Source organism: Blennius ocellaris (assembly GCF_963422515.1).
Source record: "Blennius ocellaris genome assembly, chromosome: 22".
In the NCBI taxonomy this organism is placed as follows: Eukaryota; Metazoa; Chordata; class Actinopteri; order Blenniiformes; family Blenniidae; genus Blennius; species Blennius ocellaris.
The window spans coordinates 14,166,397-14,186,257 of record NC_137671.1 but is presented as its reverse complement, the minus strand read 5'-3'; the positions used below and the strand labels follow the sequence as shown (position 1 = coordinate 14,186,257).

At 44.0% G+C, this 19,861-nt stretch overlaps 1 protein-coding gene across 1 annotated transcript in view; it reads left to right on the top strand.

Moving 5' to 3' along the window:
- The window catches only part of LOC308146531 (ankyrin repeat and BTB/POZ domain-containing protein 3-A), a gene marked incomplete at its 3' end in the record, with an annotated part of 173,639 nt that overhangs the window by 105,729 nt on the left and 48,049 nt on the right, over nt 1–19,861 (top strand). Inside the window, exon 2 of the mRNA XM_080518405.1 lies at nt 16,266–16,415. Coding sequence (XP_080374531.1) covers nt 16,266–16,415 — 150 coding nt within the window. The remainder of the gene's footprint in view (nt 1–16,265; nt 16,416–19,861) is intronic.

The window sequence follows — 19,861 nt, the reverse complement described above, 5'->3', positions numbered from 1 at the left end:
TTGGGAGGCGGCGGCCTGCCTCTCTGTGGGCGGAATCAAACATTGCAAATGACACTAATTTGGGAAAAAAAGGATTGTTTTCATGATCCTTATGTTGTTTGCTGCAGATGCTCCAGCAAACAGGTAAACAAAGCGTCGAGCGTCGCCCCCCCCGCTCGCTTCCTGTGGCGTGCTGGACATATGGAGGCCATCTGGGCCGGCCGGCCGCCCGGGCGGGTTCAGGTTGGGCTGCGGGTCGCGTCGACCCCCTCAGCGGCGAGCGAGGCACGCGATGACAGACGGCCGTTAACACGCCGGGGCGGCGGGCCCGGGAGAGAGCCGCACAACCCCGCTCCTCTTTTTATCCGTGGCAGAGCTTCCGGGATCTGTTAAAGTTTCCTCTTTAATCCCCGTGAATCATGCAGGTTTGATCAGAGAGGAGCAAGCTGCTTATCAGAGAGGAGCTGAGAGCTCAGCGGCTCAACCTTCTTCTTTATTCCTGCATGTTTTCAAACACGTTTGGCTCGAACCGTGCAAAATCACATCTGGAGCCTTTGGTGCAGTGGTTTGGCTTGCAGCAGCTCTGGCTACTGCTCATGTTGCTCCATGTTGCTCCATGTTGCTCCATGTTGCTCCATGTTGCTCCATGTTGCTCCATGCTGCTCCATGTTGCTGCATGTTGCTCCATGTTGCTGCATGTTGCTCCATGTTTCTGCATGTTGCTCCATGTTGCTTCATGTTGCTCCATGCTGCTCCATGTTGCTTCATGTTGCTGCATGTTGCTCCATGTTGCTGCATGTTGCTCCATGTTGCTGCATGTTTCAGCATGTTGCTGCATGTTTCTGCATGTTGCTCCATGTTTCTGCATGTTGCTGCATGTTGCTCCATGCTGCTGCATGCTGCTCCATGTTGCTGCATGTTGCTCCATGTTGCTGCATGTTGCTCCATGCTGCTCCATGTTGTTGCATGTTGCTCCATGTTGCTGCATGTTTCTGCATGTTGCTGCATGTTGCTGCATGTTGCCCCATGCTGCTCCATGTTGCTCTATGTTGCCGCATGTTGCTCCATGCTGCTCCATGTTGTTCCGTGTTGCTGCATGTTCCTCCATGTTGCTGCATGTTGCTCCATGTTGTTCCGTGTTGCTGCATTTTGCTGCATGTTGCTCTATGTTGCTGGGTGTTAATCTGTGTTGCTCCATGTTGTTCCTTGTTGTTGCACATTGCTCCTTGTTGCTCCATGCTGCTCCATGTTGCTTCATGTTGCTTCATGTTGCTCCATGTTGCTGCATGTTGCTTCATGTTGCTCCATGTTGCTGCATGTTGCTCCTTGTTGCTCCTTGTTGCTGGATGTAGCTCCATGTTGCTGCATGTTGCTGCATGTTGCTCCTTGTTGTTGTATGTTTATTTGACTCCATTCAAAGACACACATTTAGTTATTCACATTCAGTTTCTTGTCACAATCGTCACAAATCATTTTGAAGTGTGTTTTCGCTTTTTGCTCTTAATAGAATCAAAAGTGAAGTTTCAGCAATAATAAAGGAGGGTTTCTCTAGTTTCCTGAAGTTAAAGTGATAAAGGTTAGAGAGTGATGGCTGATAAAGACGTGGCGACAATCAATTGAGGACGAGTTGCACTGCTGGTAAAGTTGATGGTAAATAGGCTCTCCCATACATCTACACTGTCTTTTCTAATCAAAATGAAAGAATAGAAAAAGCTTTAAAAATGTATGAAAGTGGTTCCAGATAATGAAATTGGTAATGAACAGGCTTATCGCTCCAGCTGCAGACGGACACTTTAAGCCTCCGGGTGAAACATTGTTTTTTCTATTAACTGCAGCGTCTCGCTCTCTTCTGGTTCCGTTTATTGAAAAATAAAAATAAAAAACAAAACAAAGTCATGTAAGCAAGACAAGAAATGTGATGGAAGCAAACTGATCCATGCAGATGTGAACTATATTTTAGGAGCTTTTTTGTTTGTTTGTGTGTTTTTACATTTGTTCGTTGACCTTGTTACAGTCCAGCCCTTCATGAAAATGTTTCTATTTTTACAAAAAAACAGATAATTAAGTTTGTGACACCCCCTGATTCATTAATTCTTCCATGCAGTAATGAATAATTTTTTATTGAATGTATTTCTATAAATATTCATTGTTATATTCACTTAATAAATTCCATACATATTACTTTATTTCCATTGTTGTTTACAGTATTTCCGTTCATCCATACCCACACATATTCATTTATGCTAATAAAGTAATCTACAGTGGTCAACTGAATGCATTTTAAAAATGTTGCACATTGATTTGATTGTGCGTTTCATTTCGTAACGCACACACACATTTATCCAGTCATTTCCGACTCGTGCCATTATTCCGCCGTCGTCACATTAAAGCCTGCGTTGTCGCCCAGCGGACTCTCACACACTCCACAAATTCAACGACGAGAATCTATGGAGAAATAAAAAAAGACTTTAAATCTCCAGAAGCTGCGCCGGAGGAGTTTCTCTGCTTCGGTTTGACATGAAGGCTTCAAACTCACAGATCTTCCGCTGATACCTGTAATATGTATGGACTCTATACATCACATGTTGTATAAACATTTTATTCATCTTAATACTGTCAAACATTTTCTGCTGCGGGAAGAAATAAAGCTTCCTGGGAAAAGTTCGACCTGGATTGGTACTAAAAATATGTGATTGGTGGTATTTATTCCAGCTTTTTTTCTATTTTGAGTTCAATGTCCCAGTGTTTATATCAATTTAAAAAATGGTCTGAGATTAAATGCGTATTATTGTGTCGTTCCTTATATTACATATGTATTCCAGGTGTGCCGCAAAGAGCTCCAGATAAAAGCAAAGTCTGAGACAATTAATCATCATCTTATTTGTATATTAATCAATTAGCAAAAACTAACCTCAGAGTTTGTGTCCAATAATCCATATTCATGAGTTTAAACTCGTCATGTTATTTTGTACTTCGATTTCCTCGTGTGGATAAATCACATCTTTATTCATTTATGCTCAAATTAATTTTTCACTTTCTCATTTAATCTTAAATAAATTCAAGTTGGAATTCCTTCATCTGTTCCTTCAGCTCATATGGAACTATTCAGTGTAATTCCTCTTTCTACATTCCGACGCACGTTTTCAGTCCTTCGGCTGATTAAACCTCTTGTTTGTCTCCAGTTGCTGTTGCAGGCTCAGTAACGGGGGATTTCCTCATGTCAGCAGAGAAAATAACAACGAATAATTGGTGTAAACTCCCCCGAGTACGAACAAAAATTGACTTGCGAGTGGGATTAATGTCGCTCAGGTTGGTGCGTGATGAAGAGGAGCGAGGTGGAGGAAGACTCCTCTTTGACGCTTTGATCAGGATTTGGTAGTTTTCACTTGAAACATGTGCACCTGTGTGAACGGGACCTAAATCCAATCCCACCGGAATTTGGGGCGAAATGTCGTGTACATCGGTTTGCACGAAAAAAAAAAACTTTAAAGTTGCAAATGAACCCAACACACACATTTTGTGATGAATTGATCTGATGCGTCAACATCTGGGGTTAATCTGATGGATTAGTGCAGCGAATCACAGTTTCCAACCCGGATCTGGGAAAATAGTGTCGTAATAACCTTGAAATTTAAGCTTTTAAGGTGTTTCTTTGCCGCGGTGCAGAGAATAGGTTTTCTTTGAAATGTTGCCCGTCTGCTTGGTGGTTCTGTTGGATTGGACCCTTGTTGAGGGCCTCGTGTTTGACGCCCCTGGATTAGTGGTTTGTGGCGTTACCTCAGATTACACCGAGGCTCCATGCAGTTTAAACGTCTGTTTAAAGCTTCATCCATCAATCCAAACACATTCTTCTTAACAAAAGTCGCTACATGCAGGGAATTCTAATGAATTCCCAAAGATTTTCTGTGTTTTTGCACCAAATCCATCATGTAGAAGCCTGATTTTAAAAAGTGATAAGTTGTCCTCACAGAGTGAGGCGGAAATAAAAGGCGGGACAGACTTTGTAGAAGGCGGCAGAGACGGATGCATTATTGATCCCGATGAGGTGAAGAAGAGTCTGTGAGTGTCTGCTGGACAGCCGGCTTTCCTCTGTGGTGGAGTCGTGGCTCCTGCGGAGTGGGAGGAGGTGCCGGGAGTTTGGCTGGATGCTTCTTTGATTTGGCCGCAGGGGAGGATGAAGTCTGAGCTTTGGGTTTGGACCAGAAGTCGCTGGAGGCCAGTTTGGCTCTCAGCAGAAAGGCATCTTGGGGAGAGTTGAGCGATCGATGATTTGAGGGGATTTTGTTGTTCGTGAGCAGCTCCTGCTGAGCACGGACACTGGATCGGGTGTTTGTGTGGCGGCGGAAGAACGACAACATGGAGGAGAGACGAGAGCGGCGGAAAGCCGCTCGGATGTTGTCAAGTTGGCGTACGACGGGAGTGGACTTCATTGACTTGATTGAAAAAGCAACTTTCTGAAAAGGTTTAGACTCTGTCGCCATGGAAACTGGAGAAAACGCCATTGTTAAGGTTTAGAGTATTTTGTTCCCAGCTGTATGTGTGTGTGTGCTTACAAAAAGAAACAGCAGCACCCACTAGTGGCCCAATATGAAAACTACATCGTTTTCGGCATTCCTGCCATGTAAACTTTTTTTAAATGTCGCCATCTGTTCTGGGTGGAAAATTGAAATTGTAGCCATGTAAACAGGCGGATCGGAACTTGTACTGCTTCTTCCCTGGAAAAACGAGTTCACTTCATGTTCCTCACTAGTAAGATGCATGTTTTAATACTCCATCATGATACTTCTACCACCAATACTGAGTCCACCGTCTCTGACCTAGTGGAGCACTTCCTGTTTAACCGTTTCTTTTTTTCACCGGTTGTTTTTTTCGGGTCTTGGTATTCCGACACAGACTCGTCTACAAAGCTCTGAATGCCTCGCTTGTTTTCCCTTCCTAAAGAAGCGGCCGTCACTCAGTCAACACCAGACCTGTCTGGAGCGCTTCATGTGGGCTCAGACTCGAGTGTCGGCCGGGAAGATTGGCTTGTCAGAACTTTACCAACAGGAGAAGGAAAAAGGGTGTTGGTTTGTTTTCCTTTTCTGGCTCGTTGCATAACTTTTCTTCCCTTCGTTTGCACCGGAAGGCGACGCTCAACCTGAATTATTCAGCTCAAGGCGACGTTAAACCCATAAAGGAGACTTAACTGAGGGTTATTCAGCATTTATGTGAACTTTGTCGGGGAAGCCTCCATCAAAGGCATGAATAGTGCAATTCACGGTGGAGTAAATTGAAGATCATTTTTTATTTGTGCAGAGGTCGTTTTACTTTTCTCCTTTGCCTGTGCGAGTAACACGTCTGCTTGACGGTGTGGATAAATGGAGGATTAGCGTTGTCACTTTCAGGCCACTTAATGCCGACCCTCTCCGACACGGCAGCTTCTCCGACCTCGCCGCTGATTGCGGCGTCCCGTCGGCGAGGGAGACGAGTCCACCGAGACCTGAAACATGTGAATACATCATATCAGTGTGTTGTAAACAACAGAGCCGGCGACAGACCCCGGTGTCGTTCCGAATGTCGTCTTCTAAATGGAGGTTGTAAATACCGCCGGGCATCTGGCGCGGCACCTTCAATCCGTCTGTCACGGAGCGATAACGGTGCCCGGGCGATGAAGGATGGGGCTCGTCATCACGCTGATGACTCTATCGAGGCGACGAAAGCCAAACAAAGCGGCGGCGATAGAGGAGCCTGGACATATGGCTCTCAGGACGGGGAATATCGAGGCTCACGCTGCCGCTCGCTGACTCGTTGTGGACTCGGCACACGACCAGGAAGTTGTTTGGGAGGACCATCTGGTGCAGCACCTGTACCCTGTACCCCCCCACCCCCCAAAAATTTAATTAATTAATAAATCTGTCTCCTGCAATCGGTAATTGCTGCAAATATTTGTGTTGGACTACAAGTGACGCAGATTAATTCTCTAGTTGTAAAGTTTAGAGATGATTGTAGTGAGAGGGAAGGTCGGTGCTTTCTACCCGAGGTGGAGGTTCTTTTAGAGACGGTAGCGCCGACACGTTCTACACCTGGAACAAATGTAATGTCACAACATGTTGAACGTCACATTGTTTTCTGCCTTTTTAATTGTCTCAAGCTGGTCCCAGGTAGATTAGCGTGGATTTCTGTGGAGGAGTGGTTTGAGCACTGCAAACATCAAAGTTGGAAGGATACAAGCACATTTCTAACCGCTTCCATTTTTTTTTTTATAAAGATTTAACCACGTCAATGTTAATTTCCCACTCAGTGCTTCACAATCAATTGTCTTCTGTGTGTTTCATGAGCTAAATATCAAATTTCAATGGCACAGTTTGCATAAATTGATTTCCGGGGCCTTTAAATGACCCATTTTGATCGACTGATCGATCAATTGACTCACCGTGACACAGATCTAGCCGCCAGATTTCAGCCCCAAGGTTCACATATTCAACAGTTCGATGAACTCTGTGTGTGTGTCCGTGTGTGTGTGTGTGTGTGTGTGTGTGTGTGTGTGTGTATGGTTTCATTTCAAAATTAGAAAAATACCAACGTATGGCCTCGCGGGCTAACAACATAGTTTCCAGTGTTTCTGCCATTTCCGTGTGAACGGACATTGTTTTCAAAGCGTTGCCATGTCAACGTGGGACTTTTCTGAAACGTAAATACAAAAATGATGAGTTTTCACTCGGAATGTTGTCATTTAAACTGGGTCTTTAATGCACTGAATTTAAATAGAAATATGATAGAAAAGTTGTCCGACATGATGCTTTTTATTTGTATTTTTTTCTCGATCAGTTTCATATTAAATTTGCAGTTTCCATCATGTATTCAGTAGGTTTTGCCTCGCTGTCGTTTTTTTTTTTTTCTTTGGCATAAAGGTGTGACTTCCCAGAGATTAGACCGTCTGTCCTGAGCAGACGGAGCTCTTACGTTTCTGACGAGCGCCGAGGAATAAAAACCTTTTCCCAGTTCATCATGTTTTTCCGTGCGAAGCGGCAGGTTTTCGCTGGGCTTTGATCTTCAATGAGCTCGGTGTTGGAATAATTGCAGGACCTGGTTTTCACCCCTCTCAGGTGCAGGAGTTGCGTGGCTTTTCCATTAAGGGCTGTGTGGAGGATAATAAGCAGGCCTTCTCTGGACGCCTTTGCTCTGTTGTCTGTTTAGAGAGCCAACAGGCAAACATCCAGTGCTGCGAGTCGGGAGAGTCAACATTTGGAAGGTCAGAAGCAGAGTGCCATGATGGAGCTGATGGTGTCCGGCCACTGCAGAGCGTGCACCGGTTTTCAAAGCATGTCACTTTTATGGAGCACCATTTCTGTCCACCAGGGGCAGTGCCGAGTCACTGGAGTGTCTCCATCCTGCGAGATTTTTTTTTTTGCGATATGTGAATTGATCTCATTTATATTTTATCCTTTTTTAGGGGAGGGGGGGGGGAGGCTGAAAATAGAAGGAAATAAAGGACAAAAATTATGACGATGGATACAATTTTTCTTCAAATTACATAGATTTGCTATTTTTCCAAATTTTACATGGTTGTTTACATGATTCTGAGCCTCAATCAGATTTTGCAGCAAACAAAACAGAAACATAAAACCAGACTGAACTGCAGCGTTTGTAGTTTCTGGAAGGTTGGACAGGAAGTGTTGAACAGCAAGTCCGACCTTCACAGATTACGCTGCTCTACTTTGAGGTTACGTTTATTCCTGTTGGTTAATTATGTCCAAAACAAGTACAGAAACCATCATATTATCCACCGGAGTGTGCATTGTTTCACAAATAAGCTCCAGAGGCGTCCCATACAAAGAAATCAGAGTGAACTGCAGTGTGGGTTGTTTTCCTGTCATAATAAGCCACAATGAAAGATGTGCATGCTTGTAATCCCTGCTAATCCACCGCACCTCCACTTCATTTAAAATGTATTAGGATAACCTGTTGTGCGTGTACGTTCCGCCCTCTGCCATGAATACTCAATAGGATGTTACGGAGGCTGTTTATTTGGTCCACTGCTGCAGAGTTGAGGCCCGGCACCGGCAGCTGGGTCACGGATCCACGGCTGACATTTTGCAGTTCGCCAGTCGGGTCAACCATTTAATCAGTTTGGCCATTTCAACTGCTAATGCGGTCCGAGTGCATTCATTCATTATTGATGAGGGCATAAATGTCTCTGCGGCATCGTGGGTGGAGGAGGTGGGACGTGTTGTGGTGGTGGTGGTGGTGGTGGTGGTGGGGGGGGGGTCATCTCCACATGCCTCCAACATGCATCCTCATTGGAAATTCTAGGAAATCATAAAAAATTCCAATTTATTCAAGGTCAAATGAATACTGGACATGTGAGTTTTATGAAGATAAGTTGTGCAATAACTGGCGACGCAGTTTGGCACGACTTCATCGGCTCGACGGATCCGATCAGCCAGAACATTATGACCACAGACCGGTGACTCTTTATCATGTTTGTGTTGGAAGCAGAATGATGTGCAGTTGTAAGGATTTGAGTGTTTGGCAGAGGTTCCCTGTCGACATTGGACCAAAAAGATGCTCATTCACGTTGACCCATGTTGTCGAACTGCTGCAGAGGTTCATGCTAATGCTGACAGAAAGCGGTCAGAACACACAGTGCAGCAGGGCCTTAAAGATAAACTCACTCACATCTAACTCTGATGGTTGAACCCAGACGATGTAACATCTCATTGCACAATATATGGAATTCTACATAATTCACCTCACAACTCGCAAAATTTTAATTCTCGATGAGATTTCCCCTGACTAAAGAAAGCTTAAATTAAAGATTAAACACATAAAAGCAATGTTTTGACTGACTTAAAGAACTTACATATAAAAAAAAAAAAAAGAATCCAAAAACCAAAAGCATTGGCTCGGTCATAATTTTAAGGCTGATTGGTACAATTGTGTCCCAATTCTTGATTTGTTCAAAGAAATATGAGACGAGTTGTGAACCTTTTGTAGCACTTAAGAGTCTTTGTCTCTCCGTTAAGGATTGGACCTCATGCTCTTGTAATCATTATTATTTTCCTGTTTATTTGTCTTTTCATAAGGTTCCTCTAATTGTTCTGGATCAAAGCTTGAAGTTCTGAGTTTATAGACGGTTGCTTTAGTTCCACTCCTTTTGCACACACTCTTTTTCTGGATCTTTTGGGTGTTTTGTTGAAGTAGCTTTCATCACTGAGAGACGGAGAGAGATTTTAAATCGTAATAACTCTGAAGAAGAAGAAGCAGAGAAGAGAAGTGACCCGTCCAGCTCTTGTGCTTCCCTTTACAGTAAAAGAAGCACGGAGGGGTTCACGCGTTAGTTTCCAGCTCGGTCCAATCATTGTTCGGCAGCAGGCGCTTGTTGCCATGGCAACTACCTGTTAATATTCCAGCAGTTTTCCCTCGCTGTGACGAGCGGACGGCGCCACTTTTTCTCGCTGCAGCGAATCGATTGGACGGTTCCAGCCGGAGACGACGAGCCCCGGACGCAGCGGAAACGCCTACACGTGTCAACGGCGCACCGCCGACCTTGACTTGTTTGTTTTGGGGTACAGTGGAGGCTCCAACATTAAAACCTCCTCAGTGTGATACGGGCCTCGGTTGTCGCCGGGTGGTCAGAGTGTTTTTCTTGACGTGAGGTTTCTCCCCAGGAGGCATTAAGGAACTGAGCCGTCGCCGTGAAGTCGGCTGTCTGCCATGTAAAGGGACGCCATTGATCACTAATCCCATTAATCTCTCTGAACTCACTCAGTGAAGACAATCCAACGTCTCCAATCTGAAAAGACCTTCTGATAATCGAGCTTCTCAGCAAACAGGCGTACGTTACTCCCTCACTCCTGTAGAATCCATCTTTAGCTGAAATTATAACATTATCAACAAAATTTAAATCAGATACGTTGTTTTGATTCCAATTTAACATTATTCCAGATAGGATTAAACTCATTTTAACCTTTTATTACATATTCTGCTGTTTTATGTTGCTTATTTTTGTGTCTTTGTTCTTATTGAAGCGAGACTGGAAGAAATGATTCAAGTCAGTAACTCAAAAAAGAACTAAAATCCCATTTATTAATTTCCAAAGTGAAGCATGCAAAACAGGTGAAATGGATCACAACACTTCACCACGTTTGGCGTCATGGATCAGATGTTTTTATGCTCGTTTGTTTTTTTCCTGGAGCAGCAACTATAAAATGTAAAAAACTTTTCAAAAAAGTTTTGAAGCAAATTCAGGGTTTGAAGATTGACAAAAAACAATTATTTAACAACAAAAATCTTGATGCTTGAAGCAAAAGAAAAGATTAATACAGAAGATCATTTTGCTTTTTTTTCTACATTTCTTCAAGTATTCGAAATAGGAGGCATGTATGTATATTTATGGGGATAGTCAAATTTAGATTGTTTTTTTCTCTCAATATATTTTCATGAAATATAACCTTATATTTAGGGATGGGGCCAGTCTGATCTAGTATCATATCGGGTTCCAATTCCACCTTAATACCCATGAAGCCTCGTCTGCTTTACTGTTGCTGAAATGACTCCACAGTGTTTCCCTGCTGCTGCTCTGCAAACTATGGACTGGATTTCCTGAAGGGAGGCGGGTCTCAATGAGACGTGGAGTGATGGGTCAGGAAATCCATTCCACAGTTTGCAGCCAGCCAGTAGGCTAACGTCGTAGCACTGTGCTATCCAACTTTTCATGACATGTCGCTGTTTAGACGTATTTTATGCTCAAAACACCACAAAGCAGCAAGGTGGATGTTATCAAAGCCGTGGTCCAGCAGGCGGCGCTCTGCCGCCAGACGTCGACGTTTTAAAACTCCAGCTCTCCAGGAGAAGCTCTGACATCAAATAATGACCAGCAGCTCCTCCAGGCTGTCAGCAGGAGATTCACACCTCCGTGAAGCTGCGTCCTCCTCCACGCTAAACTCCCTGAAAATAGTCCCAATGGTTGGAGCTGCTTTAGAGCTGGAAACATTGTGTTGGTGCTGCGTTGATGAAAAATTTCTCCAGGGATTAATAAAGTGATTGTGGGTTTTAAAGATAGAACTAGTTTATTAGAGATGATGACGTCACTCAGACCCCCACATTGTCCTCATGGAACTAAAATACTTTGTCCTGCTTCCTTTTCTCACCTTCTACTGACCTCAAGTTGTCTGTAGAGAGAAAACATGCAAACATTCCTACATTTATTACTTTACTGAGATGAGTTTATTACAGCCTCATATAAAATCAACAATAATGAGAATAATAATATTAAAGTGAACAGCTCTTGTATCGGAATAGTATCCGTATTTGGTAGATATCCAAATTCCGGTATCAGGATCGGACGTGTAAAAACGTGGATCGGTGCATCACTACTTGAATTATCGTCAAAAGGCTATATGTGGATGTATGTAACATCTATATGTATGTGTGTATATATAGAGTGTATGTAGTTACACATGAATTAATGAAAAAAACAAGCAATTGCGAGTAACATTTTCCACAATTTTGTAAATGAATAGCTTCACTCTTTGTTCAGTAGTCCATGTGCATTTTATATATATATATATGTATATATATATCTTGTGTGCCACTGTCCTAACAATCTTTAAGCATACTAATAAATCCTAGTCCCGTGTTCTCTAGTGTATTGTAATGTAATCTATGTTGTCACTGCTCGTTTTATCAGATTCTAAGATTCTAGCAGAACTCTTGAACTCAGTACGATTAGTTTGGAAGAAATAAGGAAGTTACAAATAAAGTGTTGATTTTGAACTGCAAGTCAGTGTCAACTTTCATGAGTTCACACGGCAGTGAAACGTTCTTCGATATCCACGGGGAACTCAAATCAACTCTGATCTGTTTTACCACTGGAGACCCATCGTATACGTGTAACTATTTAAAAACATCTTATATAATGCTAATGTTTTTGCTAAAAGCCGGCAGCTGAAGTGCATCGAGGCATGAGGCGTTGCCTCTGGCTCTGTCAGCAAACTTTTTTTTTGAGTAATGCTCGAAGTCGGGAATGTTATTTTCGGTTTTAAGGGCCGAGTATCCAGACGAATGGCTCCGCTTCCACATGTCAAGCCGTGCCATGAAACGGGCAGTTTTTCTCTGAGACAAAACAATCCAGTTGTCAGCTGAGTGGCGAGCGGCGTGCGGCAGTGCTCTTCGTGTCCGAGGTGCGTGCTGGACTTCGTCTCGTTCTGCGGACGGAGTGCGTCTGGAAGCTGCTGGAAAGCGAAGTCTGTCGAGCCGCTTTCAGCTCAAAGCTCCTTCGCTCCTCTCGTCTCCTTCAGAAAACCTTTTCAGCCCCCCGAAGGCTTTAATGAGGGTAACACTGGGCTTTTTCCCCGAGTTTGATAGCCTGAGAAAAGATTTCCAGCCTGTATATTGACTGAAATGACAGGCCTGTCAGAGCGTGTTTGCTGGCTGAGGTAAATACAGCAGAGGATGGATTTTTCATCTTTCTGAGAACTGACCACACGTCTTCACAGTGCAGCTCTTAATTTCTCTCTGCGATATTAACCGACTTCGCAATTTCTTCCAACGGCCGGAAAAGCTTTTTAAAATGTACCAGCGTCCACTCACTGCCTTTTAACCAAGAGGACAGTGAGTGGACGGGGTTTTAGTTTTACCGTCTGTAACTCTTATACAAGATGAAACAGCTTTTGCGATACCCTATACCGACACCTATGCCTATATCTATAGTCTCGCATCACCAGTTTTCAAAGTTATTTTGAGGGTGTCAAAGAAAACAAGTGTAGATTGATCTTACAGCTCTCGGAGTAGAAAGCTGCGCCCAGTGTGAATTAGAGCTGAGCTACAGATTGTCCTGGCTTATTTCAGTTTTGTCCACCATTACGAACTAGCCCAGCTCTCGACACACTCGGGGAGGACTTCCAGTGCACTGGGGCGCCATCGATTGACATGCACCAAGCATGGAAACACAATTGATCACAGTCACCGTAGTTAATTTGTGATATTGTACACCCGACACACAACTGTAAAATCAATGTAACCTGGCACGACTTTGAAGAGTAGAAAAAAAAGCTGAATGCTTGTAAGAAAAAATAAATAACGTATGCAAACCCAGACCCTGTTTCCACGACAACGTTTCATGTGACAACACTTAGTCTGTTAAACTAATGATTGGGTTTCCACTGCAGCAGCGGACACACTGACAATGATGTAGTTAGTCTGCCGGGCCACGGGAGGGCGCTGCTGTTGATTTAGTAATGAAACCACAGAGAACAAAATGCTATAAATGTGAATAAACTGGAGAGAACCCAACATCCACATGGACTGATGACGCATCGGATGGAATCAGGGAGAGTCTCAACTATAAAACTGCTGATATGGAGGATAAAACGAGAATATAGCGCAAGTCAAACGACTGCGGGTCCGCCATGTTTGTTCACAAGCAACTGAGCAGCAGGAAGGGGAGGGAGGGGGAGAGATGAGCAGTGAGAGCGCTCATAGCCTCCGGCAGCCTCTGCAGGAGGGAGTCGTGAGCGTTGAAAGAACCTTTCCACCCAGGATAAAAACTTTGCGGATCCAGTGGATCAGAACACGAGTGTCTTGTAAACAGACCCCCCCCCTCCCCAAAAAGTGAAGGAAGTTTTGCAGATACACTCGCAGTCGTTGTCGTGTAAACGGGGCGTCGGGCAGAACATGCCAACAACACACCTAAAGCGTCTGGCTGAAAATCGCACCGGCGTCTTCGCGTTGTGAGATGACAGAGCAACCCACTGCCCCACCGCCAGGCCTTCGCCGCCCTCCAGTGTCCAGTCCCTTCTGTAGTCGGGAGCTGTATGAATCGCTTTGTGATTTTATTCTCTCTGCGAAACGAAAGCGTTCTCCCCGAAGATTTATCCTCAAACAGGCGGCTGCTGTGTGTAAATGCTTGTACAGCTCAATATTGTCTGCATTATTTATGACGGCCCGTACGAGCAGCGGTATTTCTGCGCGGGCGACTCGCCGGAGGATTTCGGCTCGTGGCTTTAAAAGTAGTCGTGTTCCCGTGACCCCCCCCCCGTCTGGATGAAGGCACATTCCAGGTCATATCTGTTCATCTGGGATTAGACTCTTCCTCCAGCTCCTCATCCACTAGCCTGGGAGGTCGCGGGAAAGATGCGGTTGAGGTGAAATCTGAGGCTCGGAGTCTCACGTTGCCTGTTTTTAATCAGACGTCGGCGTCAGCATCTTCTCCACGTCTCCTCTCACCTCTGAAGTTTATTACACAAACATCACCCCGGATCAAATATTCCTCCTTTTTTTTTTCACCCCCCCCTTTCTCCACCTTTTTTTCCACAGAAGCCAAGTGTTGGTGAGAGATAACATGCAGAGGGAGTGGGAGGTGGGGAGGTGGGGAGGTGGGGAGGGAGGAGGGGGAGCTGCAGAGTTGTTTATATGTCTTGATCTGACAGGATGAATAATTCAGGAAAGGAAAAGGGCTTCCTGGCACCCAGGATCACATTAAAGGAGTAGCTTGGGCGAGAGAGGAGGAAAAATGTAAATAGATGACGACAAAGACGGGAGGTGTCGATTACAGAGAGCATAAGCAGGTTTTCCAACCCCCCGTTTAAAAGTACCATATTTTCCAGACTATGACCATGTTTACACAACAGCATTATCAAGTAAAGTCACAAAACTTAGTTTACTCCACAACGGTGCTCGGAACCACTGAAAACCAACTTTTTTTGAAAATCAACGTGGAGCTTTTCGTTCTGCACATGCTCAGTAGACGGGACAGTAACAACAAGGTTTTCCTCCAGAGGGTCGTGACTTCTATAGTTGACTTGGTCCATGCAAATGTCCGTGTTCTCCCACTGCTCGTGTTCATATCATCTTGTTCTCTGCTGCATGTCTGTGTGGTTCCATTACAAAAAAAACACGGCACCAACGAGTGGCCCAACATGCTCACTGCATCATTTGCTGTGTCTCTCCTGTTTCCATGTAAGCAGACATTGTTTTCATAGTGTTGCCTTGAAAATATGACATTTTTCTGAAACCAGGCATCGTCACTGGAAATGTTGTGTAAAACAAGTGAAAAACAAAAAACCCTGCCCAGGTTAAAAGTGGCCGAGGATACTTTTAACTAAACCTTCCTCATCTTTGAGATGCATTTGAAAATGCTTTGGTTAAAAACAGAAGGATTTCCAGAGTTGCTTGGCTTTCATCACATCCTGTGGCGCCTTGGAAACCTGCTGCACATGAATTTTCTACTTGAACATCACATATTTCAGTGGAATCCCGTCCCAGACACACCCGAACACCAGCTGCTCAGAGGTGCAACTGCAGTGGAAAAAAACTTATGTAACTCTTATTCCAGGCTCTTGAAACATCCCCGGAAAGGCCTGCGGGAAGAAGAGGGAGCAGGTCTCCCACGTGGGAATACTAGAATTTCTTGGGCTGGACACTGTGGGAGGAATTTGAAACAGGTTTTTCATTTTTGTGGCTCATGATGAAGCCTCACTGTGTCCACTGCACGGCGGCTTTTGTCCTGCCCTGGCAACAAGTGCATACGCGATGACCAGTAATTACTGTTTGTGGAGAAATCCCACCGTGCTGTGTCATTAAGGATTACTGCTCAGCCTGGTGTGGCTTTCCATTCTCCTGCTGCAGGAAAAAAAACAAAAAAACAAACAACCTCAATAACCAATCTGCCACCGGCCAGCAAACACACAGAGCCAGGCGGCAACAACAAACCCCTAAATGGATTATTTCTAATATAATCTGCTGTGACCTGTTTGCAGGAAAACACAGACGTACACCTGTGAACACACTGAGAGGAGAAATGCTCAAGGTCAGAGAGAGAGAGAGAGAGAGAGAGAGAGAGATTTAAACCTACAGCAATTTAGCTAAGAAAACGGTCTGAGCTCTGAACTGTGAACTTTAACACACAGGAAAGGCAGAATCTTATGTGTGTTGTCCTCCCAAGTCGGTTCCACGTCGCAGTTCTGTGAAAGTAAACTGCTCAGGCTAATATGCATAATAATAATAGGATGATAATAATCCGATTAGTTAAAACTGTCCTCACTGGGACTTCATGTTTTATCATCGGTACAAAGCTCTGCTGTGTTGCATGAATGCGTGTTTGAACTTTTAGGGTTTTTGTTTTTTTTCATTCACTTGTGTTTTTATGCTCGTCCGTTTGAAATCAGCAGAAGAAAACCACATTTCGGGGGCTGAAATGCACCATAAACGAGAGTGAACTGGCGGCGTGACGGACAGTGGAGACCCACTGAGCTCGTTTTTGACCTTTGACCTTTGACCATGTGTGTCGTCTCCTGTGCTTCCAGGTGTGCTGTGCCTGCCCGAGAGTCTCAACCTGCACCGGGACCAGCAGCGGTCCGGACGGGCCGGCGAGGGTCCGGGCTACACGCAGGCCGAGCTGCGCACGCTGGAGCAGTCGCTGCTCGCGACCCGGGTGGGCAGCATCGCAGAGCTGAGTGAGTGTCGTAGGGACGCATTGACCGTTTGACCACGTTTACTACTGCGTTCAGCGTTAGCGCTCATGTTTCAATCCACAGTTTGTTTTCAGTCAAGAATTCGTAGAATAAAATTTCATTTGGCATTTATTACTATTTGCATTTTTTATTTTTTTTAATTTAGCCTTTATTTAGCCGGGAGAACCACATTGAGATTAATAATCTCTTTTTTAAGTGTGTCCTGGACAGCTGGGGGGGCTGAGGGTCTTGCTCAGGGACCCCCCCCATTTTAGCTTAGTGACATTAGTGTTTCATTATCCATTATTACCATTAGTATTTTAACTTATGGTTAGCATTAGTATTTCATTGTTCATTATTACCATTAACATTTTAGCCTACGATTAGCATTAGTGTTTCAGCATTCATTATTACATTAGCATTTTAGCCTGCGATTAGCATTAGTGTTTCAGTATTCATTAATACATTAGCATTTTAGCATGCGATTAGCATGAGTGTTTCAGCATTCATTATTACATTAGCATTTTAGCCTGCGATTAGCATTAGTGTTTCAGCATTCATTATTACATTAGCATTTTAGCCTGCGATTAGCATTAGTGTTTCAGCATTCATTATTACATTAGCATTTAAGCCTACGATTAGCATTGGTGTTTCAGCATTCATTATTACATTAGTATTTTAGCCTGCGATTGGCATGAGTGTTTCAGCATTCATTATTACATTAGCATTTTAGCCTACGATTAGCATTAGTGTTTCAGCATTCATTATTACATTAGTATTTTAGCCTACGATTAGCATTAGTGTTTCAGCATTCATTATTAAATTAGTATTTTAGCCTGCGATTAGCATTAGTGTTTCAGCATTCATTATTACCATTAACATTTTAGCCTACGATTAGCATTAGTGTTTCAACACCCATTGTTACATTAGCATTTTGGTCCAAGTGTAAATGTGTGTAGAAGTGGGTGATTCGTTCCATTAGTAATCAGATTACATTGTGATGTGATGCTGCTTTAACACACTGGAAGTGACTCAGCTGTTATTTCCATGTCCATTCGTCAAAAAGGCCCCATTAGAAAGAAACCCCCGTCCCCGTCCCTGAAGGTGGTCTGCCTCTGACCCGGCATCCCTCTGCTGTCCCCTCGCGTCCCGCCTCCCCCGTCCCTCCCCCGGCCCTCCCCCGGCCCTCCCCCGGCCCTCCCCCGTCCCTCCCCCCTCCAACGCCCCGGCCAGGACGTGTCCCCCGAAAGCTGTTTGAACACCCGTCTGTGTCCCAGTGGAAACCTTTCAGTTCGAGGTCACCGCCGGAGTCCCAGGCTTTGAAGTCCAGAGCTCCACCTTTACCTCGGGCGCCCCCCCCGCATCCCCCCGCATCCCCCCGTCCCCCGCAGACATTCCCACTGTGTGCGTTCCACCGCACAGCACATCATGAATGAGTAAATGTCGGTGCGTCATTGATTGAAGGAAGAATTCAAGGTGTCCTCTTCAGCCCAGAGGCGCTTTGTGAAGCCGGCCGTCGTTCATCAGAACCCAGCGGTGGAATAACGTCGATACAGAGACCAAGAAATCTCACATCCACAACACATCATAGTCATTGGATCTGCCGCCACAGGGTTGAGCTCATGCTGATGTGGAGACGACGACGCTTCAATCCCACAGCTTCTTCCAGCACAAAGTGACCCGCAGATGTTTCCACACATCAACAGGAAGTCATCAGCAAATGAATGTACATAATATTCAAAAGTACTTTCTTTTACTCAACACAAACTATGAATAATGTCTTTGAAGTTTAATTTATCAGCAGGAGCAAGTCACTGGATCATTACTGTGATGGATTAAATGGGGAAAAGATGCTTTGTTGTTCTCTTGAATTAGTTAACTTGGCAAGCAAAGTTAACTACTTGAAGACTTTAACAGATTATTTTTTTTCATAATACTTGGTTATTTGGCCGGTTGGCTTGTTGTGAGTTGGTTGGTGGTTGGTTTTTGGTTGATTGGTTGGTTGCCTTGTTGGTTGGTCGAGTTGATGGTTTTCATTTGTTAGTTCAATTAGCTTCTGATCTGTTTGGTTGTTTGTTAGCCATTTGTTTGTTGATGAGTTAATTTCATTTTTTTATTTATTAGTTAGTTTTTTGTTTGCAAGTTGGTTGATTCAATGGTTTGTTTTTAGTTTGTTTGTTAGTTTATTCATTTTCTAACAGTTAGTTAGTTAGTTAGTTTGTTAGTTTGTTAGTTAGTTAGTTGGTTCGTTGGTTAGTTAGTTGGTTAGTTAGTTGGCTATTTGGTTTGTAGCTTGATCTATTTCTTTTAATCCATTTGTTGGTTAATTGGTTTATTTAATTTAATGTTTAAATATTTCTTTGGCTTGTTTGCTGTTTGGTTGGTTTGTTTGTTCCTTCATGAGATTCTTTTCTCATTCATCAGCTGACGAGTTGGTTTGTAAGTTTCCTTCTTTTTTTTCTTTTGTTCCTTTTAATGAGAAGCATTTTAATCACAAGTACAAATGACTGAGGTTAATTGTGTATCGCAAGGAACAAACCGCGCACCGCCTGTCCAGAGTAGCTTCTTACACAACATCCAGTGTGTTTGTGTTTGTGTCATAACAAACCAAACAAGTCCGTTTTATTCAGATCCTGTAAACAGAATGAAAGAGTTTCAATAAACAATAAATAAACAGAATGTGATTCTGGACAAATTAAGTGATCACACTAAGAAAATGTACCTATTTAATACAAATACCTGTCTTGTGGTTAATTAATAAGATCCCAGTCAGCTGCATTAAAGACAAAACTCCACATTGTAATGTGTTCCTGTACAGTCGTTAGTTTTCACATCGAGTTAATGAGGCGGCAGAAAGTTTTCGTCTCGTTCTGAGCAGCTCGTTACGCAGAGCTTGGAGACTTGACAGAACCATGTTGCTGACACCACACATGTAAACAGTGAAGAAGGAAAGCGAGACATATGGCACACAGGAGCGTTTCTTACATGGTAATTAACAGAAACCCACCAGCTACACGCACGGCGACGATAAAAGCAAATTAATGAGTACATTTACTCTAAATGCAAATATGCATCAAAAAGCTGCCGTTTATTCCGGATAATTTGAAGACATTAGTGCGAAGCGTTCCCGGGCGGGATGCTCACGTGCTTGGATTGCGAACTAAAAGCTGCCCCGCTTGATTCCTGCAGAATCTCCGGGAGTCGCCTTGTCGCACGCCGCCAGAGGTTAGCATGTGGCTAGCAGCCACCCCGCAGGATTTCAGCCGGTTCGGCGGCGCGGTTTCCACCTCGTGATGCATTTAGTGAGCAGATTGATCATCAGCGGTCGAACCAGCCAGAACAAATCTGCTCACGGAGTGTGTGATGATTGCATTAAGGGCGCTACTTTAAGCACGTTCCACCATCTGCCTTCGCGGCGATCTCAAAGCGGGGGAGTTTCTGGATTTCAG